Source organism: Muntiacus reevesi, chromosome 17, assembly GCF_963930625.1.
Source record: "Muntiacus reevesi chromosome 17, mMunRee1.1, whole genome shotgun sequence".
In the NCBI taxonomy this organism is placed as follows: Eukaryota; Metazoa; Chordata; class Mammalia; order Artiodactyla; family Cervidae; genus Muntiacus; species Muntiacus reevesi.
Window position 1 is genome coordinate 55,753,280 of NC_089265.1, and position 18,109 is coordinate 55,771,388.

The following is an 18,109-nucleotide window of genomic DNA, read 5'->3' on the forward strand; positions in this document are numbered from 1 at the left end:
AAGGGGAATTCCCTGGTGGTCCAGTGATTAGGATTCTGAGCTCTCACTGCTAAGGGCTTGGGTTCGATCCCTGGTTGGGGGGCTAAGATCATGCAAGTGCCCCCCCCTACCCCCACAAAAAAAAACAAAAAAGCTAAATGAAGAAAGTAATTCGAGATGTAATAATGGTATTATGGTTACATAGAAAATTACCTTGGAAGATAATACTAATGAAGTGTCATAATGCCTACAATGTATTTTCAAATGGTACCCAAAAAATTACACTAAATAGTACAGTATAACCATACTAGATCAAATACCACACCATACAACATTATATCAGACAGAAACAAAACAAACATAACAAAATAATAACTGTTGAATTGAGGTGACGGTATACAGTTGTTCGGACTTCCCTGGTGGCTCAGCGGTAAAGAATCCACTTGCAATGCAGAAGTTGCAGGAAACACAGGTTTGATCCCTGGGTTGGGAAGATCCCCTGGAGGAGGGCATGGCAACCCACTCCAGTATTCTTGCCTGGAGAATCCCCATGGACAGAGGAACCTGGCAGGCTGCAGTCCATGGGGTTGAAAAGAGTCAGACATGACTGAAACAACTTAGCATGTACATACAGATGTTTGTTGTGTATCCCTTCAACTTTTCTGCATGTTTGGAATTTTTTCAAAATAAAGAGACAGTGGAGGGGACTGTTTTAAAAGGAATAGGATATGAATATTTTCATTTAACTGCCCTTCCTAAGGTCACACAAAAATTACCCATATTGAGGTTTTTAAATGCCATTTCCAATGAAAAGGAATCATGAAGGCATTGGAAAAAATAACTGATAGCAGCTCCAGTCTAGCAATTCACAAAATGAGCCCAGAACATTTTATTATATCAAAGAGCAAGAAACCTTAAGAGTCATGTCAAAAGGACTCAGAAGCCAACTTGAATGTGTGCAGTGGCCAAAATAGGACAGTTTAAAAATAAAAAGCTTTTTTAATTGCCAGTTATTAAGACACATCATATATGTATTAAATTATGAGTTTATGATGGTACTAAAAAAAAACACCTCACTGGTCACTGTTGGAGGATACTACAGAAATGACTCGCTGCTTTAAAAGCTGGTAAATAAAAGGGAAACAAACTTTTTTTTTTGCCTTTCCCATATGAATATGTGTCTGAGTAACAAATAGTTTAATGAGGAAAAGTTCTCAATCAGGAACAATTTTGCCCCCAGGGGGACAATGTCTAAATGACATTTTAGTCATCACAACTGGAGGAACCTCAGTGGGTTGAGGCCAGGGATGCTGCTAAACATCTCTACAGAGCACCAGGACAGCCTCCTCCCATAAAGAATCTCTCCAGTCCAAAATGTCAATGACAGCAATTTTCCTCCAATTAAAACATAAACTAATTTTTTAAAATATCAACAGTGCCACGTTTGAGGAACCCTGGTCCAGATGATAAGCATGATTGGTTATTAACATCACAAAGACCACCACTGTATACGTGTGTCTGCTTAGTCACTCAGTCAAGTCCGTCTCTTTGTGACCCCATGGACTGTAGTCTGCCAGGCTCCTCTGTCCTTGGGATCCTCCAGGCAAGAATACTAGAGCGGGTTGCCATGCCCTCCTCCAGGGGATCTTCCCAAACCAGAGATAGAACCCAGGTCTCCCACACTGCAGGCAATTCTTTACCATCTGAGCCACTAGGGAAGTCCGCCACTGTATATAACTCATGATAAAAGTGTTAAAACCACCTACAAATTAGTTTTGCCAAAATAATAAAATATAAATCTAATTGCCTCTACAACTTTACTGGAAATACAGGGGACTGAAGAACATGCTAAAAACTTAGCAAAATTCAGATTCTGAGAAACTCAGAATCCGGTTTCTTTAAAAAAAAAAAAATGGAGGAGGGGAGATAATAGATGGAGTTAAAGGTTTAAGAGACATCAGCCTCAAAGTATGGACCTTATTTAGATTTTGATTCAAATTAACAATTTGGGGAACTTCCCTGGTGGTCCAGTGGCTAAGACTCTGCACTTCCAATGCAGGGGGCCCAAGTTTGATCCCTTATCAAGGAACTAGATTCCACATGCTACAATCAAAGATACTGCACACCTCAGTGAAGATCGAAGATCCTGAGTGCCACAGCTAAGACCTGGCGCAGCCAAATAAATAAATATTTTAAAAAAAACAATAATTTTAAAAAACTAAATAATGGGGGAAATATGAAAAGCTAGACGCTGGATGGTATTAAGTAATTTTTTTAAAAGTATGACATGGTACTGTGATTTTGTTTTAAGGAAGAATCCTTATCTTTTAGAGGTAACACATTGAAATATATATTGATGAAATGACATAACATGTACCAAATAACTAGGTGGGGGAGAAAAGCAGTAGTATAGATAAAACAAGATTGTCCATGAACTGATTACTGTAGAATCACTGGCATAGAGGTACAAAAAAGCAGATATTTTCACTTCTACCCAGTCACTTATGGCAACGTTATAACTGAGGCATGCGTAAGTGATTTTAACAATGGTTCGCCAACAAAATGGTCTTACCCAAGGTAAATAAGGGTTCATTGTTCTATTTCTTCTTCTTTTTTTCACTTTTGAATTTTCTACCTTAAAAAGTTTGAAAAACAACAACAAAAGGATCTTTTAGCAGCCTAACTCAAGGAACATTTCAAGCTCATCTTAGCACACCTCTCTACACTATTTAATACTGTTCATTATTGCACTTTTCCTAAACTCTCCATTCCTTGGATTCCACTTGCTACCATTTGTTATATCATTGGCAGCGAAAAGTATTCAGATATTTAGGTGAATACACAGATATAGTGCTAGTTCAGTCACAGACTGGAGTTTCATATTATAATGTAAATATATGTCAGCACTATTCTAAACAGCTTTATTATGACTTTAATTAAATAAAAAAGGCAAAATGTGTATCTGTATACCCTACGTGTACTTCTTAAAATAGGTAAAGGTCCTGACCCTTTTATACAGAAGTTTGAAATTGAAGGTGGCTCAGACGGTAAAGAATTTGCCTGCAATATGTGAGACCTGGGTTCGATCCCTAGGTTGGGAAGATCCCCTGGAGAAGGGACAGCTACCCACTCCAGTATTCTGGCCTGGAGAATTCTACGGACAGAGGATCCTGGCAGGCTAAAGTCCATGAGGTCGCAAAGAGTCGGACACGAGCAACTTTCACTTTCACTAGAATTTGAAATTACATTATAAACACTTATACTTTATTCTAAATAAATCATTTTATGTACTCTCAAAAAAATTCTCTTCCTACATTTCAGCATGCTTCTTCTGTTTCCTTCACGGACTTCTCTTCATCCACCTACACTTTATTACTACTGGTGTTCCCTAGAAGTCCATTATCAGCCTACTTCTTCCTCCCTACTGGGATAATGGCATCCACATTCATAGTTTTCTTTTCCATCACATGACCCCTTTGTTTATGACAATTACCTACCGCCCCCCAACCTGTCCTCCACCTGGATTCTTTATCTCAGTTGATACTACGTCATCTAAGGAAGAAACTTTATTTATTTATTTATTTATTAGCAAGAAACTTTAAAATTATCCTGGTTGATGCTCTTTGCCTCCCCAGGACTGCCTGACTTTGGATGCTGGTCAGTCAGCAAGCTTTCCCATTCTAGCTGAATGTTTCTCCCTCCCCTTTCCTATCATCCTTATCCTAGTTCAGTCCCTCAGCCTCTCAATGAAGCATCATCAGCGCTGCCTTGTTAATCAGTCTTCCTGCCTCCACACAACCACTACAGTAATCTGTCTAAATGGGCAACCTGGCTCCTATGCTTGGAATTACTATTACCAACTATGGATATTCTGAAACTTGGATAAAGGGTCAGACACGAGTAGATTAAAATATTATATTGCTTAAACAAAAGGAAGCATAAATTCCTAGTGTTTATTGGGCTTCCCTGGCGGCTCAGATGGTAAAGAAGTTGCTTGTAATACTGAGACCAGGGTTCCATCCCTGGGTTGGGAAAATACCCTGAAGAAGGGAGTGGCAACCCGCTCCAGTATTCTTGCCTGGAGAGTTCCATGGACAGAGGAGCTACAGTCCATGGGATTACAAAGAGTGGGACACGACTGAGTGACACTTTCACTTTTCACAGATCTTAAACAACTACAGAAAGCAAACTTACAAAAGAAATATTGTAGATGTTAACATTTAATGTGACAAATGAGCTTGTTTTGCTGAGACAAAATTGCCTCTGGAGGAATGAACATGATGCATATGGCCTGTCTATACCGGCAGTGGAAGGACTGTGAATCACTCTGGCTCTTTCTCCTACCTTGTGCGAAAACTTCCCTTGTACCGAGACCTTCTCTCGACCCTCCTGCACTGTTTATAATTTAAGATTGCTTTATTCGTTTCTCATTAGCTCTTAACAATTAAGTAGTACGAGGCTCTCACTCCATAAACATGGGATAAGACTCTGTTAGAAGGTAGTCACCCACACGGATGCGGACTGTGCAATTAACTTTCTTTTTAGCTTATCACAGAAATAAAAATAGCACTTTAGAGTTTCTGAAAAGAATTCAGACTCGCTCCCTCAAAGCTCTGTCGCAGACTGTTTCGCCGCAGGCCCGCAGCCTCCGCTCCTGCCGGCCTCCGCTGCGCCGCTAGGTGGCAAGCGGCTCACCGACGCCCACCACCGCTCTTCCCAGACCTGTCACCGGGATCGGGTGACGTCACCCATCCCAGGCGATGATTGGCTATACCGACGGGGACAGGGGGCGGAGCCAGCGAGAAGAGAAAGCGTTGGGTACGGCGAGCGCAGCGTTCCTGAGGCGGTGCGCGCGCACTCGGGACCTCGCGCCGCTCTAGCGGCCGCTGGCAGAACTTCCGCCCGCCCGGGCCGGCAGACCCGATTCCTACGTAACGGGGGCGGTACCTGTCTAGAGGGGTCACTCTGACACGGGCCACACTGAGGGGAGGAGTCAGGTCGAGAGGAGGGGTCACAATGGCTGGTGGAGTCACTCTGAGAGGTGGGGTCTCGCTGGGCAGGAGGAACACACCTAGGAGGGTTGTCACTCCGAGGGGTTCTGGTACCCACTGGCGCTGGCGGGCGGTGTCATACTGAGCGGCCTCACGGGGAGAAGCCTCCGAAGGAAAGCGTTCCTTGAGGGGCGGGGTTTTGCTAAGGGGTGGGATCTTGCGCTTAGAGGGGCGTCTCTACAGGTGGAGTCCTCTCTTTTGAGAGAGAAGGGCATTCGGACGAAATAGTAAAAAGGAAGGTGCAGGCTGGGTGGTCGCTTGACGAGGCTCTGGAATCTGAACTTTATTCGAGGGAGGCGGGATGGATGAGGAGGCGGGGCCACACTTGGAACGGGCTGGCCGAGGGCTCGCTGCAGTCTCGGGGCATCACCACCCCCCGAGAAGGTAGAAAGTGTCAGGGAGTCCGGAGGTTTAAGGTGTAAAGGTCGAGACCTGGGAAATGGGCAGGCTGGGCCAGGGCGGAGGCTGGGAAGGTAGGTAGGTTGCTGGGCCACCTCCGATTGTGGCTGGGCCAAAAGGATCCATTTTTCAGCCCTGCGGGTCCTTTGAGCCCGGGAATCGCGCGGCTCCCTAAGCCGAGTTGTCAACCGCCACTGACCCGAAGGAGGGAGAGGAGAAAGGACTCCCAGGGCAGTTAAAAGACATTTGAACTGCGCGTACGCAGCCCTTAATTCCCTTCAGTTATTCAGCTCAGGCCTGACCTCATTTGACCCCGACGCCCCAGACCCACTGGCCTAGGGCACAGTGGCTTCCGGTTGCCGGGTGCGCACCTGAGGGGGCGTGGCCGCTGCCCGGCGGCCAGGCTCGAAGGAGTTAATCGGAGGCCCGGCTCAGCCCCGCCCCCGGCAGGCCGCGGAGCCTGAGCCCCAGCGGCGAAGCGGCGCGGCCGCCGCCCGCCCGCCCGCCCGCCCGCCTCCGCCTGCGGGGAGCCGGCCCGCCTGCCCGCCGGCGCCCGGGAGCGCCACCTCCACCGCCCGGCCCAGGCCCAGGCCCAGGCCCTGCGCAGAGCGGAGCGGAGCGGCGTCCACCCGGGCCCAGCGAGCCGGCGAGGCGGGGGCGGGCCCAGGATCTTCGGCGAATCTTCTATTCTCTAGGGCAGGAGCGGGATCCCGGGCGCCCCTGATCCGTCTGGGCCCGCTCCCATGGCGAGCGCGGCCTGCCCGGGGCCCGGGGACCCTGCCATGTGAGGCAGGCCCCGGCCTGGGGGCCCGGCCATGGCCGGGGAACGGCCCCCACTACGGGGCCCTGGGCCCGGGCCTGGAGAGGCGCCGGGGGAGGGGCCCCCGGGGCCGGGGGGCGCGGGAGGAGGCCCGGGCCGGGGCCGCCCCTCCTCCTACCGGGCTCTCCGCAGCGCCGTGTCCAGCCTGGCACGCGTGGACGATTTCCACTGCGCCGAGAAGATCGGGGCCGGCTTCTTCTCTGAGGTCTACAAGGTAGGACCAGCAGAGAGGGCAGAGGGGCAGGACCGAGCCTCAGACGCGAGGCTGGAACTAGGGGCCTGGACCCTGGCAGTCTTCCCGACCTGCGCGGGACTAGCCATCCGCTATCGCCCGCAGGTTCGGCACCGACAGTCAGGGCAAGTCATGGTGCTGAAAATGAACAGGCTCCCCAGTAACCGGGGAAACACGCTAAGGGAGGTGCAGCTGATGAACCGGCTTCGGCACCCCAACATCCTAAGGTGAGCGGGCCCCAGCCCCTTGCTGGGAAGCTTGCTGGGGGGGAGGGGAGAGATCCCGCGGGAAAAGTGGGAACTGTGGAGAGGCCGAGGCTCTTACAGCCTACCCTGCTATCTTTCCCATTCTTCTCCAGGTTCATGGGGGTCTGCGTGCACCAAGGGCAGCTGCACGCTCTTACAGAGGTGAGGATGGGCCAAGAAGGCGGGGGACCCCCTCACCACCAAGGGGAGAGGGAGTCAGCGGACCCGTGCATCTGCAGAGGAGTAGTGGGAGGCGGCAGGAATCAGGGGAGGCTTCCCAGAACGTCCCTATAGGCAAACCACAAGTAAAAGGCATCAGCTGGTCCCATCCTTGGTACTCTTTAGAAGGGTGCTGTCCAACAACGTATCTTTCTGCAGTGATAAAAATGTTCTGTATCTGTGCGGTCCAAAATCATAGCCACTCGCCACAAGTTGCTGAGGAGCACTGGAAATGTGACTAGTGTGACAGGAACTGAATGTTTAATTCTCTTTAAACTTAATAATTTAAATTTAAATAGATGTACATGTATGGGTCAGGACAGCCTTAGGATATGAATGGTGGACCCTAGAGCACAGACTCGCCCTATTGACCTTTGTGATACTCCTGAGTGTCCCTAGGCTTAAAAGTGGGAGACCTAGAGAACAGACTGAAGCTTTGACATTCGTTCCCCTTCTCCCCCCATGTCCCAGTATATGAACGGGGGGACCCTGGAACAGCTGCTTAGCTCCCCTGAACCCCTATCCTGGCCTGTCAGGCTCCGCCTGGCTTTGGACATCGCCCGTGGCCTGCGGTACCTGCATGCCAAAGGGGTATTCCACCGAGACCTCACATCCAAGGTAGGCGGGCCAGGTGGGTGGAGGCGTGAAAGGGGATTTGGGATTCATTAGATTGTAACTAGCCCATGGATACTGGAAAGTGGATAACAGACAACATTAGGATGTTGGGGTAGCAAGACATTGGAGTATGGGGGAATGGGATGAGGGGGAGTGCTTTGAGGGACTGAGAACCATTCTGTTTAAACTGAGAGATAGGTGATGCTGCAAGATTGGGGAACATTGGAGAACTGGGAGATCAGAGAAGATGGGGTTATTCTGGAATGACAGGTCTTTGAGGTGCATAGTGGGAGATCAGAGAACAGAAGGTGATGGGTATGCGGGGATGCTATATGTATATGTCAGAACTGTCTGATCCGACGGGAAGACCGAGGCTTCACAGCTGTTGTGGGTGACTTCGGGCTGGCTGAAAAGATTCCTGTGTATAGGTGAGGTGAACTCCCCGTCCCCCTAAACCTCCCGGAAGGCCCTTATCTAAACAAAGCCCATAGGCACGTTTCCTTTGGGATGGGGAGTGGGCTGACCTCACCCCCTTTTGTTTGGGAAGGATGTTTGGATGGGATATTCCTGACCACTCTGCCCTTGTAGGGAAGGGGCAAGGAAGGAGCCTTTGGCTGTGGTGGGTTCCCCGTACTGGATGGCTCCAGAGGTGTTGCGAGGCGAGCTGTATGATGAGAAGGTAAGACGTCAACCCTTGAGGTCCCCAAGGCCTTCCAGAGACCCTGGAGATTCTCTTGTAAGGCCCCATCCCAAGTTCCTCAGCAGCTCTGCGAGATACTCAGAAGACCCAAGACCTTACCCCTCATATCCCCTCCAACACATGGCAACTGTCCAGACTCCCCCGGCTTCTGGCCTATTCTGACATGGCACTGTCAGCGCACCCCTGACGTTCTCTCCTGCCCCAGGCTGACGTCTTTGCCTTTGGGATTGTCCTCTGTGAGCTCATCGCCCGGGTCCCTGCAGACCCTGACTACCTGCCCCGGACCGAGGTGAGCGACATGCCCAGGTTTAAAAGGACGCCCTCCAGACTGGAGGGTTCCCAGAAGGGTGAGGCCCTAACTGGGGGCAGCAGGAAAACTGGAGGAAGGCTGACTCAGAGGCATCTCATCTCTGTCCCCACAGGACTTTGGGCTGGATGTGCCTGCTTTCAGGACCCTGGTAGGGGACGACTGCCCACTGCCTTTCCTGCTCCTGGCCATCCACTGCTGCAGTGTAAGAGCCTCACTCTCCGCTGCCCTCCACCCCCGCCAGCCCAGGGGATGGGAGGACCGCTCAGGGACACTCTTTTGGAGCTCTGAGTGAAGCTGTTTGTCTCTCCCTATCAGATGGAACCGCGCACTCGTGCTCCCTTCACTGAAATCACCCAGCACCTGGAGTGGATCCTGGAGCAGCTGCCTGAGCCAGCCTCCCTGCCCCGGGTCCCCCTGACACGCGGTCAGGGTAAGTGAGCACCACTGGAGTCCTTTTGCTCCTCTCTTCCTTAGAACTCGGAATTATCTGAGGAGACTACTTTATTAGTTGAGAAGGTTGGGGGCGGGAGTGCGGTGAGAGGACATCTCTAAGCAGATAGTTTTCTAATTCTAGAGCCTGAGGGAGGGGAACAAGGGAAGAAGAGGTACAGGAGGCTGGCGGGGACATCTCCCTCTTTCCAGAGCACCCTTTTCTCAGCTCTAGTCCCACCAGCCTCCCAGACAGTTTATGAGGCCCTCAGGGAACTCTGATGAGTGCTGAGAACAGTGACCACAGACTTCTCTGTCTACAGGATCTGTTCCAAGAGGGGGTCCCTCTGCCACACTCCCCAGGCCAGACCCCCGGCTCTCCCGAAGCCGGTCAGACCTCTTCCTGCCCCCATCGCCAGAATCACCCCCCAACTGGGGGGACTGTCTGACTCGAGTCAACCCCTTTTCACTACGGGAAGACCTCAGAGGCGGCAAGATCAAGCTCCTGGACACCCCCAGCAGGCCGGTGGCCCCTCTATCCCTTGTACCACCATCGCTACTGCCCTCCGCCCAGCTGCCCCTGGTGACCTCTCCGGAGACCTTGGTCCAGCCTGGGACACCTGCCCGCCGCTGCCGCTCGCTGCCGTCATCCCCTGAGCTGCCCCGACGGATGGAGACAGCGCTGCCGGGTCCTGGCCCTCCTGCTGTGGGCCCGTCAGCCGAAGAGCAGATGGAGTGTGAGGGCAGCAGCCCTGAGCCGGAACCCCCAAGACCGGCCCCGCAGCTGCCCCTGGCCATGGCCGTGGCCACAGACAACTTCATCAGCACCTGCTCTTCGGCCTCCCAGCCCTGGTCCCCTAGATCAGGGCCTCCCCTTAACAACAACCCCCCGGCGGTGGTGGTGAACTCCCCGCAAGGCTGGGCAGGGGAGCCCTGGAACCGGGCCCAGCACAGTCTGCCCCGCGCAGCAGCCCTAGAGCGGACAGAACCCTCGCCGCCCCCTTCAGCTCCGCGGGAGCCTGAGGAGGGGCTGCCCTGCCCCGGCTGCTGCCTCGGCCCCTTCAGCTTTGGCTTCCTGTCCATGTGCCCCCGCCCCGCGCCAGCTGTGGCCCGCTACCGCAACCTGAACTGTGAGGCGGGCAGTCTCCTCTGCCACCGAGGGCACCACGCCAAGCCACCCACCCCCAGCCTGCAGCTGCCCGGGGCGCGCTCTTAGCAGTGGGGCCTGTGGTCTCTGGCCTCCACCCTGGCCTCCAGGATGCCCCGTGAGGACGGAGAGCACACGCTGGACCGCACCAGCCCTGGGCGGGCTGAGCAGCTCTTGCCCCGTACAGGGGAGGCTCAACATGGACGCAAGGAACAGAACATTTCCTTTTCAACCCCTGGGCTTGCTCTCCCGTGGGGATCACCGAACCAGACAACGCATTGCTGACTCACGAGACTAACACGTGCAAATTATTTAAAAATATTTCAATAAAACTGCCTGGCTGGCTCCGGGCTGCCCCCATCCGCTCAGCCCGTGCGCCCTCCCCACCCGTTCTACTGTGAGAGGTTTTGGAGTGGGGGGTGAAATCTCTTCTAGACGCGTCTTCCCTGTTCCCTGGGAACCGTCCAGTTTCTAGGACAGGATCTCCAGCAGGCTTGCCTAGAAATGCTGGGCCTGGGTCTGCCCTGTCTGGGCAGAGTGAAGACGCTGGAGGAAGGCAGCTCTTAGGACCCGCAGGCTACAGGTGAGGGCTGAAGGGCGCAGGCTCCTGTTGTTGAGTACCTGGAGGATTAAAGCATCAGTGAGCCCCACGGCTGACTGCCACTGAGATGCCCATCCAGCGCACCCCACCTCCTCCCCAGCAACCTGGACAGCCTCATCGCCAGCCTCCCTTCAGTTCCAGGCCTTCCCTGCCCACCACTCCCTTCCATAAGCAGACCAAGCCCCTGGAGGCTGTGACATGGCTGCCGCCTCCAGGAACAAGTTTCCCCCTGTCCTCTGTGTGAGACCCTCTGCCCCAGGCTCCATGCCTCACTCCCATCCCCCACACTTACCCAGCTCAGTGCCAAGAGTGGTCCCCATCTGGAGACCTGAAAGCTGACATCTCACAGATGGAGGGAAGAGGTAACTGACACTCCGCTGTATCCATATCCATCCACTTGGTTTGTAGCTTGGGACATTTTATTCGACTGAGATACCCACTACCCCTAAAGGGTAGTGAAGTAGCACAGGGTTAAGCTCTGGCCCCTCCTATCCCATCCTCCCTTCTCTCGCCCTGCGCAAACCTAACCCAAGTCCTAACCCGCCCTGCCTGCTGTGTGTGAGAGAGGGTTCAGGGCCAGGCGTCTGGACTCCGACCCAAAGAGGCTGTAGGACCAAGGGAGGGGGAAAGTGCCCAAGTTTTCAAAGATGGAAACTTCAGTTAGGTCACTACCCTGCTTCAGTGTCCCTGGGGTTGGTCCTCTAAGTTACCCCAGTTACTTCCTTTCTCACTTCTCTGGGGCAACTCTGGTGCCCCAAGTGGCCTTGACTGAAAAAGTATAGCTTCAGTTTGGGCAGCCTTGTCAGCTGTAAAGTTAGAAGACCCGAGGTTCTTCATCAGCTGTGACCCCTAGCTAAATCCTCAACTTATCCTTCTGAGAGGAAGATGACATAGGTCCCAAACTAGTTTTTTTTTCTTTTTTTTTTAAGTAAAGCATGTGCCAGGGACTGCTGGGTACTGGGGACAGAATACAGAACATGCCTGCCCTAAGAGTTATTAATCAAATAGAAGAAATGGACACATGGGTGATTATAACATCAAAGGTTTTAAGAGGATGACCTGGCGGGAGAGTACATTACCATGTCTTTACGAAGAGATTATAGAGGATTTTTGTTGCCCCAAAGTCCTAACAAACTTACCAACGGAGTTTTGTATAATCAGTCTGCCAGAACCGATTTCTGGGATCAACCCAGTAGTCAGTTGAACCGCCTTGTGGCACCACCTTCCGTAAGTTTCTGATATAAGTCTGAGAAATCTGAATGAAGGGAGATTAATAAGAGACCACAGGTGCGTGAGGAGTGATGGGAAATACTGGAACAGGGGGAGAGGGGGGTGTCAAGAGGAGGGGAAGGAAATACTAGAGAGGCTATGAGCTTCAGCAAGAGGACTGTACCCAACCTTGGTGCATGACATCGTCTCATCGGTGACCATCCCTGCCCCCTTCAAGTGCCACCCTGCAGATACAAGCTGACCCCTCATTACACGTGCATGCATGCATACCCACACGCACGTGCTGGGTAAGAATTTCCGTCAGCCTGTGAAGAGTCATTCTGTGGACGGTTCTTGTCACAAGGAGCCATTCCCTACAATCCAGCGCACCATGTATGGAACCTGTCTGCCTGGGAGACCATGAAAGTCAAAGAACCTGGTGAGCAGCCCAGAACTGACCAAAAAGCTGAGATGCAAAACAGGTTAAAGTAAAGGTGGCTTGCAAGTTTCAACTCTCATGCCAGCCCTAATCAGTAGGTAGGGCCACCTGGAGCCCTGTGCTGAGAGGCTGCACAGAAAAGGGATGCAACGCCCTGGGCGCACTGCCATCCTTGACTCGATGACATATGTCCCTTTACCCAACAGTACCCACCACAGTCTTTGAATAGGGATTCGCTTACTGTATTTAGTTGAGAACTGTCGCTGGTTTTGGCCAAATCAGAGGACAGAGATTTACAATGGCTTTGGCTTTCCGACCAAGATCTCTTAGTAACTGAGATGTAAAAGCAGCTCCTCTCATTCTGTATCCATCCCAAGGGACAGCAGGAATCTAAAAAGCAGAAAGAGTGTGACAGCACTGCACTGCCCAGACCCAGGAGAGGGATCTCAACACTCAGCAGTCTGGTTGCTAACAATATTCCCCGGAGTGGAACCTCAGTCCTTCACTGACTTCTGGTCCTTAAACTTTGCAATCTTTGTTCCTTCGACTACCCTGGAAATGCCATTCCTGCGCATACTTAGTGAAAGCCTTTAACATTCAACAGTTTTACTCCTTAAAACCTAGAAGGTTTGCATTTCCCTGGTGGCACAGTGGATAAGAACCTGCCTGCCAGTGCAGGGGACATAGGCTCAATCCCTGGTCTGGGAAGATTCTGCATGCCACAGAGCAACTAAGCCCGTGCCCTAGAGCCCCAAAGCCCTGAGCCCACAACTACTGAGCCCGCGTGCTGCAACTACTGAAGCCTGAGCATGCCCAGAGCCCATGCCCTGCAACAAGAGAAGACACTGCAAAGAGAAGCTTGTGCACCACAATAAAGAGCAACCCCGGTCTCTGCAACTAGAGCAAGCCCGCACAGCAACGTAGACCCAGCACAGCCAAAAAGCAACCAATCAATTTGTTTCTTCAGTTCTGGGAGGCTTATTTGAAAAGGGCTGGTGGTGCTATCCCCAATTTCTGAACAATTGCAGTCTACCCCCCATTATCGTTAACCTTACCTGGGTCCCCAATAAACAAGTGATCAATGGGCCTCCCATTCATCTCATTGCCTCATTAGCTCCCTAACACATTCCCCAGCGCATATGCAAAACTTCTCCTCATTCCTCAAGCTGCTAGCCACTAGCTTCCCCTCCAAGTCTTCCACAAGTTGACAACCTTGCTTCCTGCTTTGTTGAAGTTGTCAGACACTTGACATGTGAACTCTCTCCATATTCCTCCCCTCCATCTCAAAATTAGTCTCTTTTCTCTCTTCCTGACTATTGGTCAGAAATAAACCTCCCTCTTTCTTTAACATCCCACAGCCCAGTCTGTGCTCCTGATCATAGCCCACCTCTCTCTGCTGCTTTGTCCCATCCATCCTACCTCCCCAAAAATCATTCCTTCCCCTCCAATTCCCTCTCTTCTGGCCGTATTTTCTCATCCCCATCCAGCTACTCCCTTGAGTTACTGTCCTACAGCAACTTAAAGGGATAGAGAAGTCGGTGTGGCCAAATGAATGAGGGTGAGGGGATGAGCAGCACACTAAAAGGTAGGTAGGGGCCGTGGGGACCAGATTGAGAATTTTTTATTTTTAGATTATGAGCAAGAGAAAGTCAATGTAAGGTTTTACATTGAGGCGTTTTGTTCTCTGGCTGTATCCCAAGTGCCTGGGAACAGTGCTGGACACAGAGTATGTATTCCATAACTTTTGATGTAATTAATTAACTGACATGATCTTAACTGGAATGACCTGATCAGATTTTTGTTTTTAAAGGATCACCCTGGCTGCAACATGAAAAGTGGATTTGGAGGAGGGATGTATAGAGAAAACATTCAGCAAGCTGTTGCAGTTATCCTTGTAAGAGATGAGGATGGGCAGAAATGCAAACGGATACATGAACTGGTGGTGGAAAACAGAGGCAATTCCTCTCTGGCAGAGTAGAGCCACCTGCTGAGAGGGAGAGGGAGGGTAGTGGGGTACAGAGAGCCAGTATGTGGGGTCCCACCAGAGGTTGAGACTAGAGTTCTGTGGCACCAAAGCAGGATGGCTGCTCAGCTGTTCATCCAGAGTTGAGATATTGCTAGTCAGATATACCAGAAGGACACTGGAACCAAGGAGTGGGTGGGCTGGCTCAAGTAATGGGACAGGCCCCCAAATCAAGATGGGTAGAGAAAGAAGTGAAGACAGGTGATGGCTGATGAGAAGGGAGGAAACAGGGGAGCCAGCAGGTAGAAGGCCTCTGTGAGACTGAAGGAGTGTGCGTGCCTGTCGTGGTCAGAGCAGAGATCTGAACCGTGCCTTCAGCGGAAGTGGGGTGTGGGACGCTGAGGTCTGGTTCAGCTGTGGGGATGGGGGATGGCAGTGGGGGTGGGCAGTGCTGGCATGAGAGGCTTGTAGAGAATGAGGAGGTTAAAGAAACCAGGGCTGTAGGTGTCTGTACATGATCTCTTTGTTCAAAGCTTTGGGGGAGTATTCAGATGCCCCTGAACTAGACAGAGCCTAACCTCTAGACAACCAGTCCACAAGCAGTCCCGTCCTCTCGGGCAGGGGACCCCCCCTCAACCTCAGCGTACTTTGGCAGACCTGTGTGTCCCCCTCCCTCACCCCCACATACTGCTGCACTCCTCCTTTCAAAAGGGATGAGCAATTCCACCCTAGTTCACTGCCCTACAAGCTCTCTGAGAGAGCCTCAGCTGCCTTGCCCCAACTCCAGACTGTACCAGAACCATCAGTAATTCTTAATCTTTGGGGGAAGCTCAGCTATAGCAAGAATTAAGTAAAGCTATAGGTCCTCTCTATAGTAAAACATGTGAACAATCAATTTCATATCCAAATTCAGGGAGTTTCCAGATCTTTGACATTGATATGCCCTGAGCCCTGAGATGAGCCAGATGAGCCCTGAGTTTGCTGCTCTGTATCATTTGCATTGCTGGCTGCCACCTTCTTCTCCCCAAGAGGATCCCACGTTAGAGCTGGGTGAAAGTGACAGTCGCTCAGTCGTGTCTGACTCTTTACCACCCCATGGACTATACAGTCCATGGAATTCTCCAGGTCAGAATACTGGAGTGGGCAGACTTTCCCTTCTCCAGGGGATTTCCCAACCCAGGAATCGAACCCTAAATCCAATAGGTGGCTAGATCTTTCCCCCTGCTGGCCAAGGCTGCACAACTCAAGTCCATGTCAGCCAGCACTCTGGTTCACCACCCCTTTCCTGAACAACTCAATGGCACCCAAATAGATAGACAGAGCCTCGCTTCAATCCATCGCTCATGGCAGGTCCTCCATCTCCCCTTTCCCAGAGCAGATACCTGGAGAGGGGCACTTGATGAAGGGCTGTAGTCTTTCCCGCATATTGTTCAGCCTCTGCTCCAAGTTCATCCTCTCTGTCTCCTTATTTCTCAAGGCCTCTTTCGTCTTCTCCCAATCAGACTGGCAGACCTGCAACTGTTCTCTGGTAGCCTGGCCGGCCTTCTGTTCCACCTGTAGTGTTTCCTGACTCTGGGCCAGCTTCCTCCTGGACCCCTGCAAATCCTCTTCCCTCTGCCCCAGCTGGGTTATCTTCTGGCTCAGCTGCTGCCTCAAGCTGCTGTTGGTGGCTTCCAGAACCCTGTTCATTTGCTGGAGCTGCCGAGACACCTGCAGATCTTTTTGGCCATAAAGAGAGATTCAGGACATCATCAGCCGTGCCCCGGTAACCCGAGGCTTCAGCATCGGTCCCCGTTCTGCTTCTTGCAAGTCTGTCCTAACAGGCTGGAATGGAATATAAGATCTGACCGCCTAAAGCTTCAGGGGCACTGGGTTAGGTCAGGACAATCTAGAAGTCACTGCGCTCTGAAAACAGACCTGGCTAGAAACCAGCCCAAAGCGGAGGCTGTGGTGGTAGTGAGGAAGGGCAGCTGCTGGGGAGAGTGGGGGAGAACGCGGTTCCGGGCAAGCGGGAAACCAGGGGCAGTCATACTCACAGCGCACTCCCAAGCAGGTGGCAGCCACCCCGCAGAGCAGGCAGGTGAGGAGCAGGCCCAGAACCAGGTACCGCATGCAGGCTGCGTGGCCTTAGGGAGACAGCGGGCGGGGGGCGGGGGCGCAGTGAGCCCCACCAAAATGGATAGACCGAGGGGTGGGGGTGGAGACTCGCGGGAAGGAGCATCCCGCCAAGGCCGTGGAACACGAGCTGGGCAGCGGGAGGCGCGCGCGGGGCAGGGAGCAGCGGGTACTCACACCAGAGAATCCGCCCGGCAGCGGGTGACGTCACGGGGCTCCTGGCAGCTGTTGGCTGCTCCGACTGGGCCCCTGCGGAAGGGGGAGACTCCTGTGAAGGTGGGAGAGCCGAGGAAAAGGCCGCTTCTTCCCAGCCCCACCCCCTCCACCGCGCCGAGACTCCAGTCTGTCCTGAGGAGCCTTCAGCCGCCGCTCTGGGCCACCCTTAGCGCTCCCCGGAGCTGCTCATCTCCCCTGGGGCTCCCGTGCCCCTCCTGGTCCTGCCTTATCCTTTCCCCGGGGACCCTCTATAACCCTTCAGGGTCCCCCTTGATCCTTCCCTCTGGGGCCACTCATCTGCCTGCCAAAACCCTCTCCCCAGGAGTGCTCTCCCTTCCTCCCCCTTCCCTCTCCTCTCCCCCCTCTCCCTAGGGACTCCCATTTCCTACTGGAGCTCTGCACCCCAACAGGGCTGCCCTGATCCCTCCATAGAGCCCTCACTCCCCACTGGAAGCTTTATTCTTCCTTGGTTCCCGTGACTGGTCCTCATTCTCTTCCTGAGGACCCCCATCCTTTCTCCAAGGATACTGTTCTCCCAAGAATGCTATGGACTCCCCCAACTCAAAACACACCCCCTCACAAACACGCATCCCCCAGGCTCCCCAGACCTGCTTTATCCCGTAATCCAGAGGGAGCCGGGCTCGAGGGTCCTCCTGTGCCTGGGGGCACATTCTCATAGGTGAGCTCACCGTCTTCATCAGTCTCTGGGTCTGGAGAGGAGAGGAAAGGTGGGGTCAGGATGGGGGTCTGTGGGGTGGGAGTGGGGTCTCGAAGGAGGAATCAAGGAGCCGCTGCAGCCATCCTTACCGTGTCCTAGCCGGCTGGAGTTGCTCTTCTTCAGGGGGGCCTTCACAAACCGCAGGTCTGCATAGGTGATGGCCTCAGCCATGCTCCCGGGCACCTCTGCTCCACTGGTCCCCCTCCTCGTCCGCCGGCCCGGGGCTGCCCTGCCGCTCTCCCCTCTACCCTGTCCCCTCGACCCCTTCAAACGGTGAGGCTCTGTGTTGCCTCCGTGACTGACGGCTTCACGCCTTGCCCTGTGACTTCCAGTCACAAAAGAGGAAGATGTGAACCCGTGTCAGACAGATGGGCTCAGTGAAGCAAATGGCATCCCTGAGCCCTGGGCAGAGGGGCAGGGGAGGGGAGACTGAGGCCCAGAGCACGGGCTCGGAGCCGGGGGGTCAGAGAGCCGGTACTCAGGCCTGGCCTTGCATCTTGCCGTGCCCCTCCTTGCATCCCAGACCCACCTTGCTGGGCTCCAACAGCACACCCTGCTCACTTGATTGCCCCACACTCCTTTCCTGGCTGCCCAGTCCCTGGGCTTTCTACGTGCTGTCGGAACTCTTTCGTGCTCAACTCACCACAGAGGGTCTCCTAATCACCGCTCCAGGTTGGGGCTCCACCCTCCCATCAGATTGGG

At 52.9% G+C, this 18,109-nt stretch overlaps 2 protein-coding genes across 2 annotated transcripts; one reads left to right on the forward strand and one right to left on the reverse strand.

The window, feature by feature from the left end:
• The first annotated feature begins 5,190 nt into the window (after nucleotides 1-5,190).
• TESK1 (testis associated actin remodelling kinase 1) lies at nucleotides 5,191-10,547 on the forward strand. Its single transcript, XM_065908132.1, has 10 exons — nucleotides 5,191-6,463; nucleotides 6,587-6,708; nucleotides 6,840-6,888; nucleotides 7,417-7,563; nucleotides 7,906-7,988; nucleotides 8,149-8,239; nucleotides 8,466-8,549; nucleotides 8,683-8,772; nucleotides 8,886-9,000; nucleotides 9,323-10,547. The coding sequence occupies exons 1-10, from the start codon at nucleotides 6,245-6,247 to the stop codon at nucleotides 10,213-10,215; spliced, it is 1,893 nt and encodes a 630-aa protein (XP_065764204.1). The 5' UTR covers nucleotides 5,191-6,244; the 3' UTR covers nucleotides 10,216-10,547.
• An 82-nt stretch (nucleotides 10,548-10,629) lies between these two features.
• On the reverse strand, nucleotides 10,630-17,771 carry CD72 (CD72 molecule). The gene is made up of 9 exons (XM_065908133.1): nucleotides 17,497-17,771; nucleotides 17,298-17,399; nucleotides 16,651-16,722; nucleotides 16,395-16,484; nucleotides 15,741-16,076; nucleotides 12,637-12,785; nucleotides 11,887-12,002; nucleotides 11,040-11,192; nucleotides 10,630-10,767 (listed from the first exon to the last, which is right to left on the reverse strand). The coding sequence occupies exons 1-8, from the start codon at nucleotides 17,576-17,578 to the stop codon at nucleotides 11,045-11,047; spliced, it is 1,095 nt and encodes a 364-aa protein (XP_065764205.1). The 5' UTR covers nucleotides 17,579-17,771; the 3' UTR covers nucleotides 10,630-10,767; nucleotides 11,040-11,044.
• Nucleotides 17,772-18,109: the final 338 nt, after the last annotated feature.

Coding starts and splice junctions, on each gene's coding strand:
- TESK1 (XM_065908132.1), top strand. CDS start 6,245: ATGGCCGGGGAACGGCCCCCACTACGGGGCCCTGGGCCCGGGCCTGGA. Junction 6,464..6,586: donor TCTTCTCTGAGGTCTACAAG/GTAGGACCAGCA, acceptor TATCGCCCGCAG/GTTCGGCACCGACAGTCAGG. Junction 8,550..8,682: donor ACTACCTGCCCCGGACCGAG/GTGAGCGACATG, acceptor CTGTCCCCACAG/GACTTTGGGCTGGATGTGCC.
- CD72 (XM_065908133.1), bottom strand. CDS start 17,578: ATGGCTGAGGCCATCACCTATGCAGACCTGCGGTTTGTGAAGGCCCCC. Junction 16,485..16,650: donor TGCCGGGCGGATTCTCTGGT/GTGAGTACCCGC, acceptor TGTCTCCCTAAG/GCCACGCAGCCTGCATGCGG. Junction 12,003..12,636: donor ACAGTTCTCAACTAAATACA/GTAAGCGAATCC, acceptor CCCTTCATTCAG/ATTTCTCAGACTTATATCAG.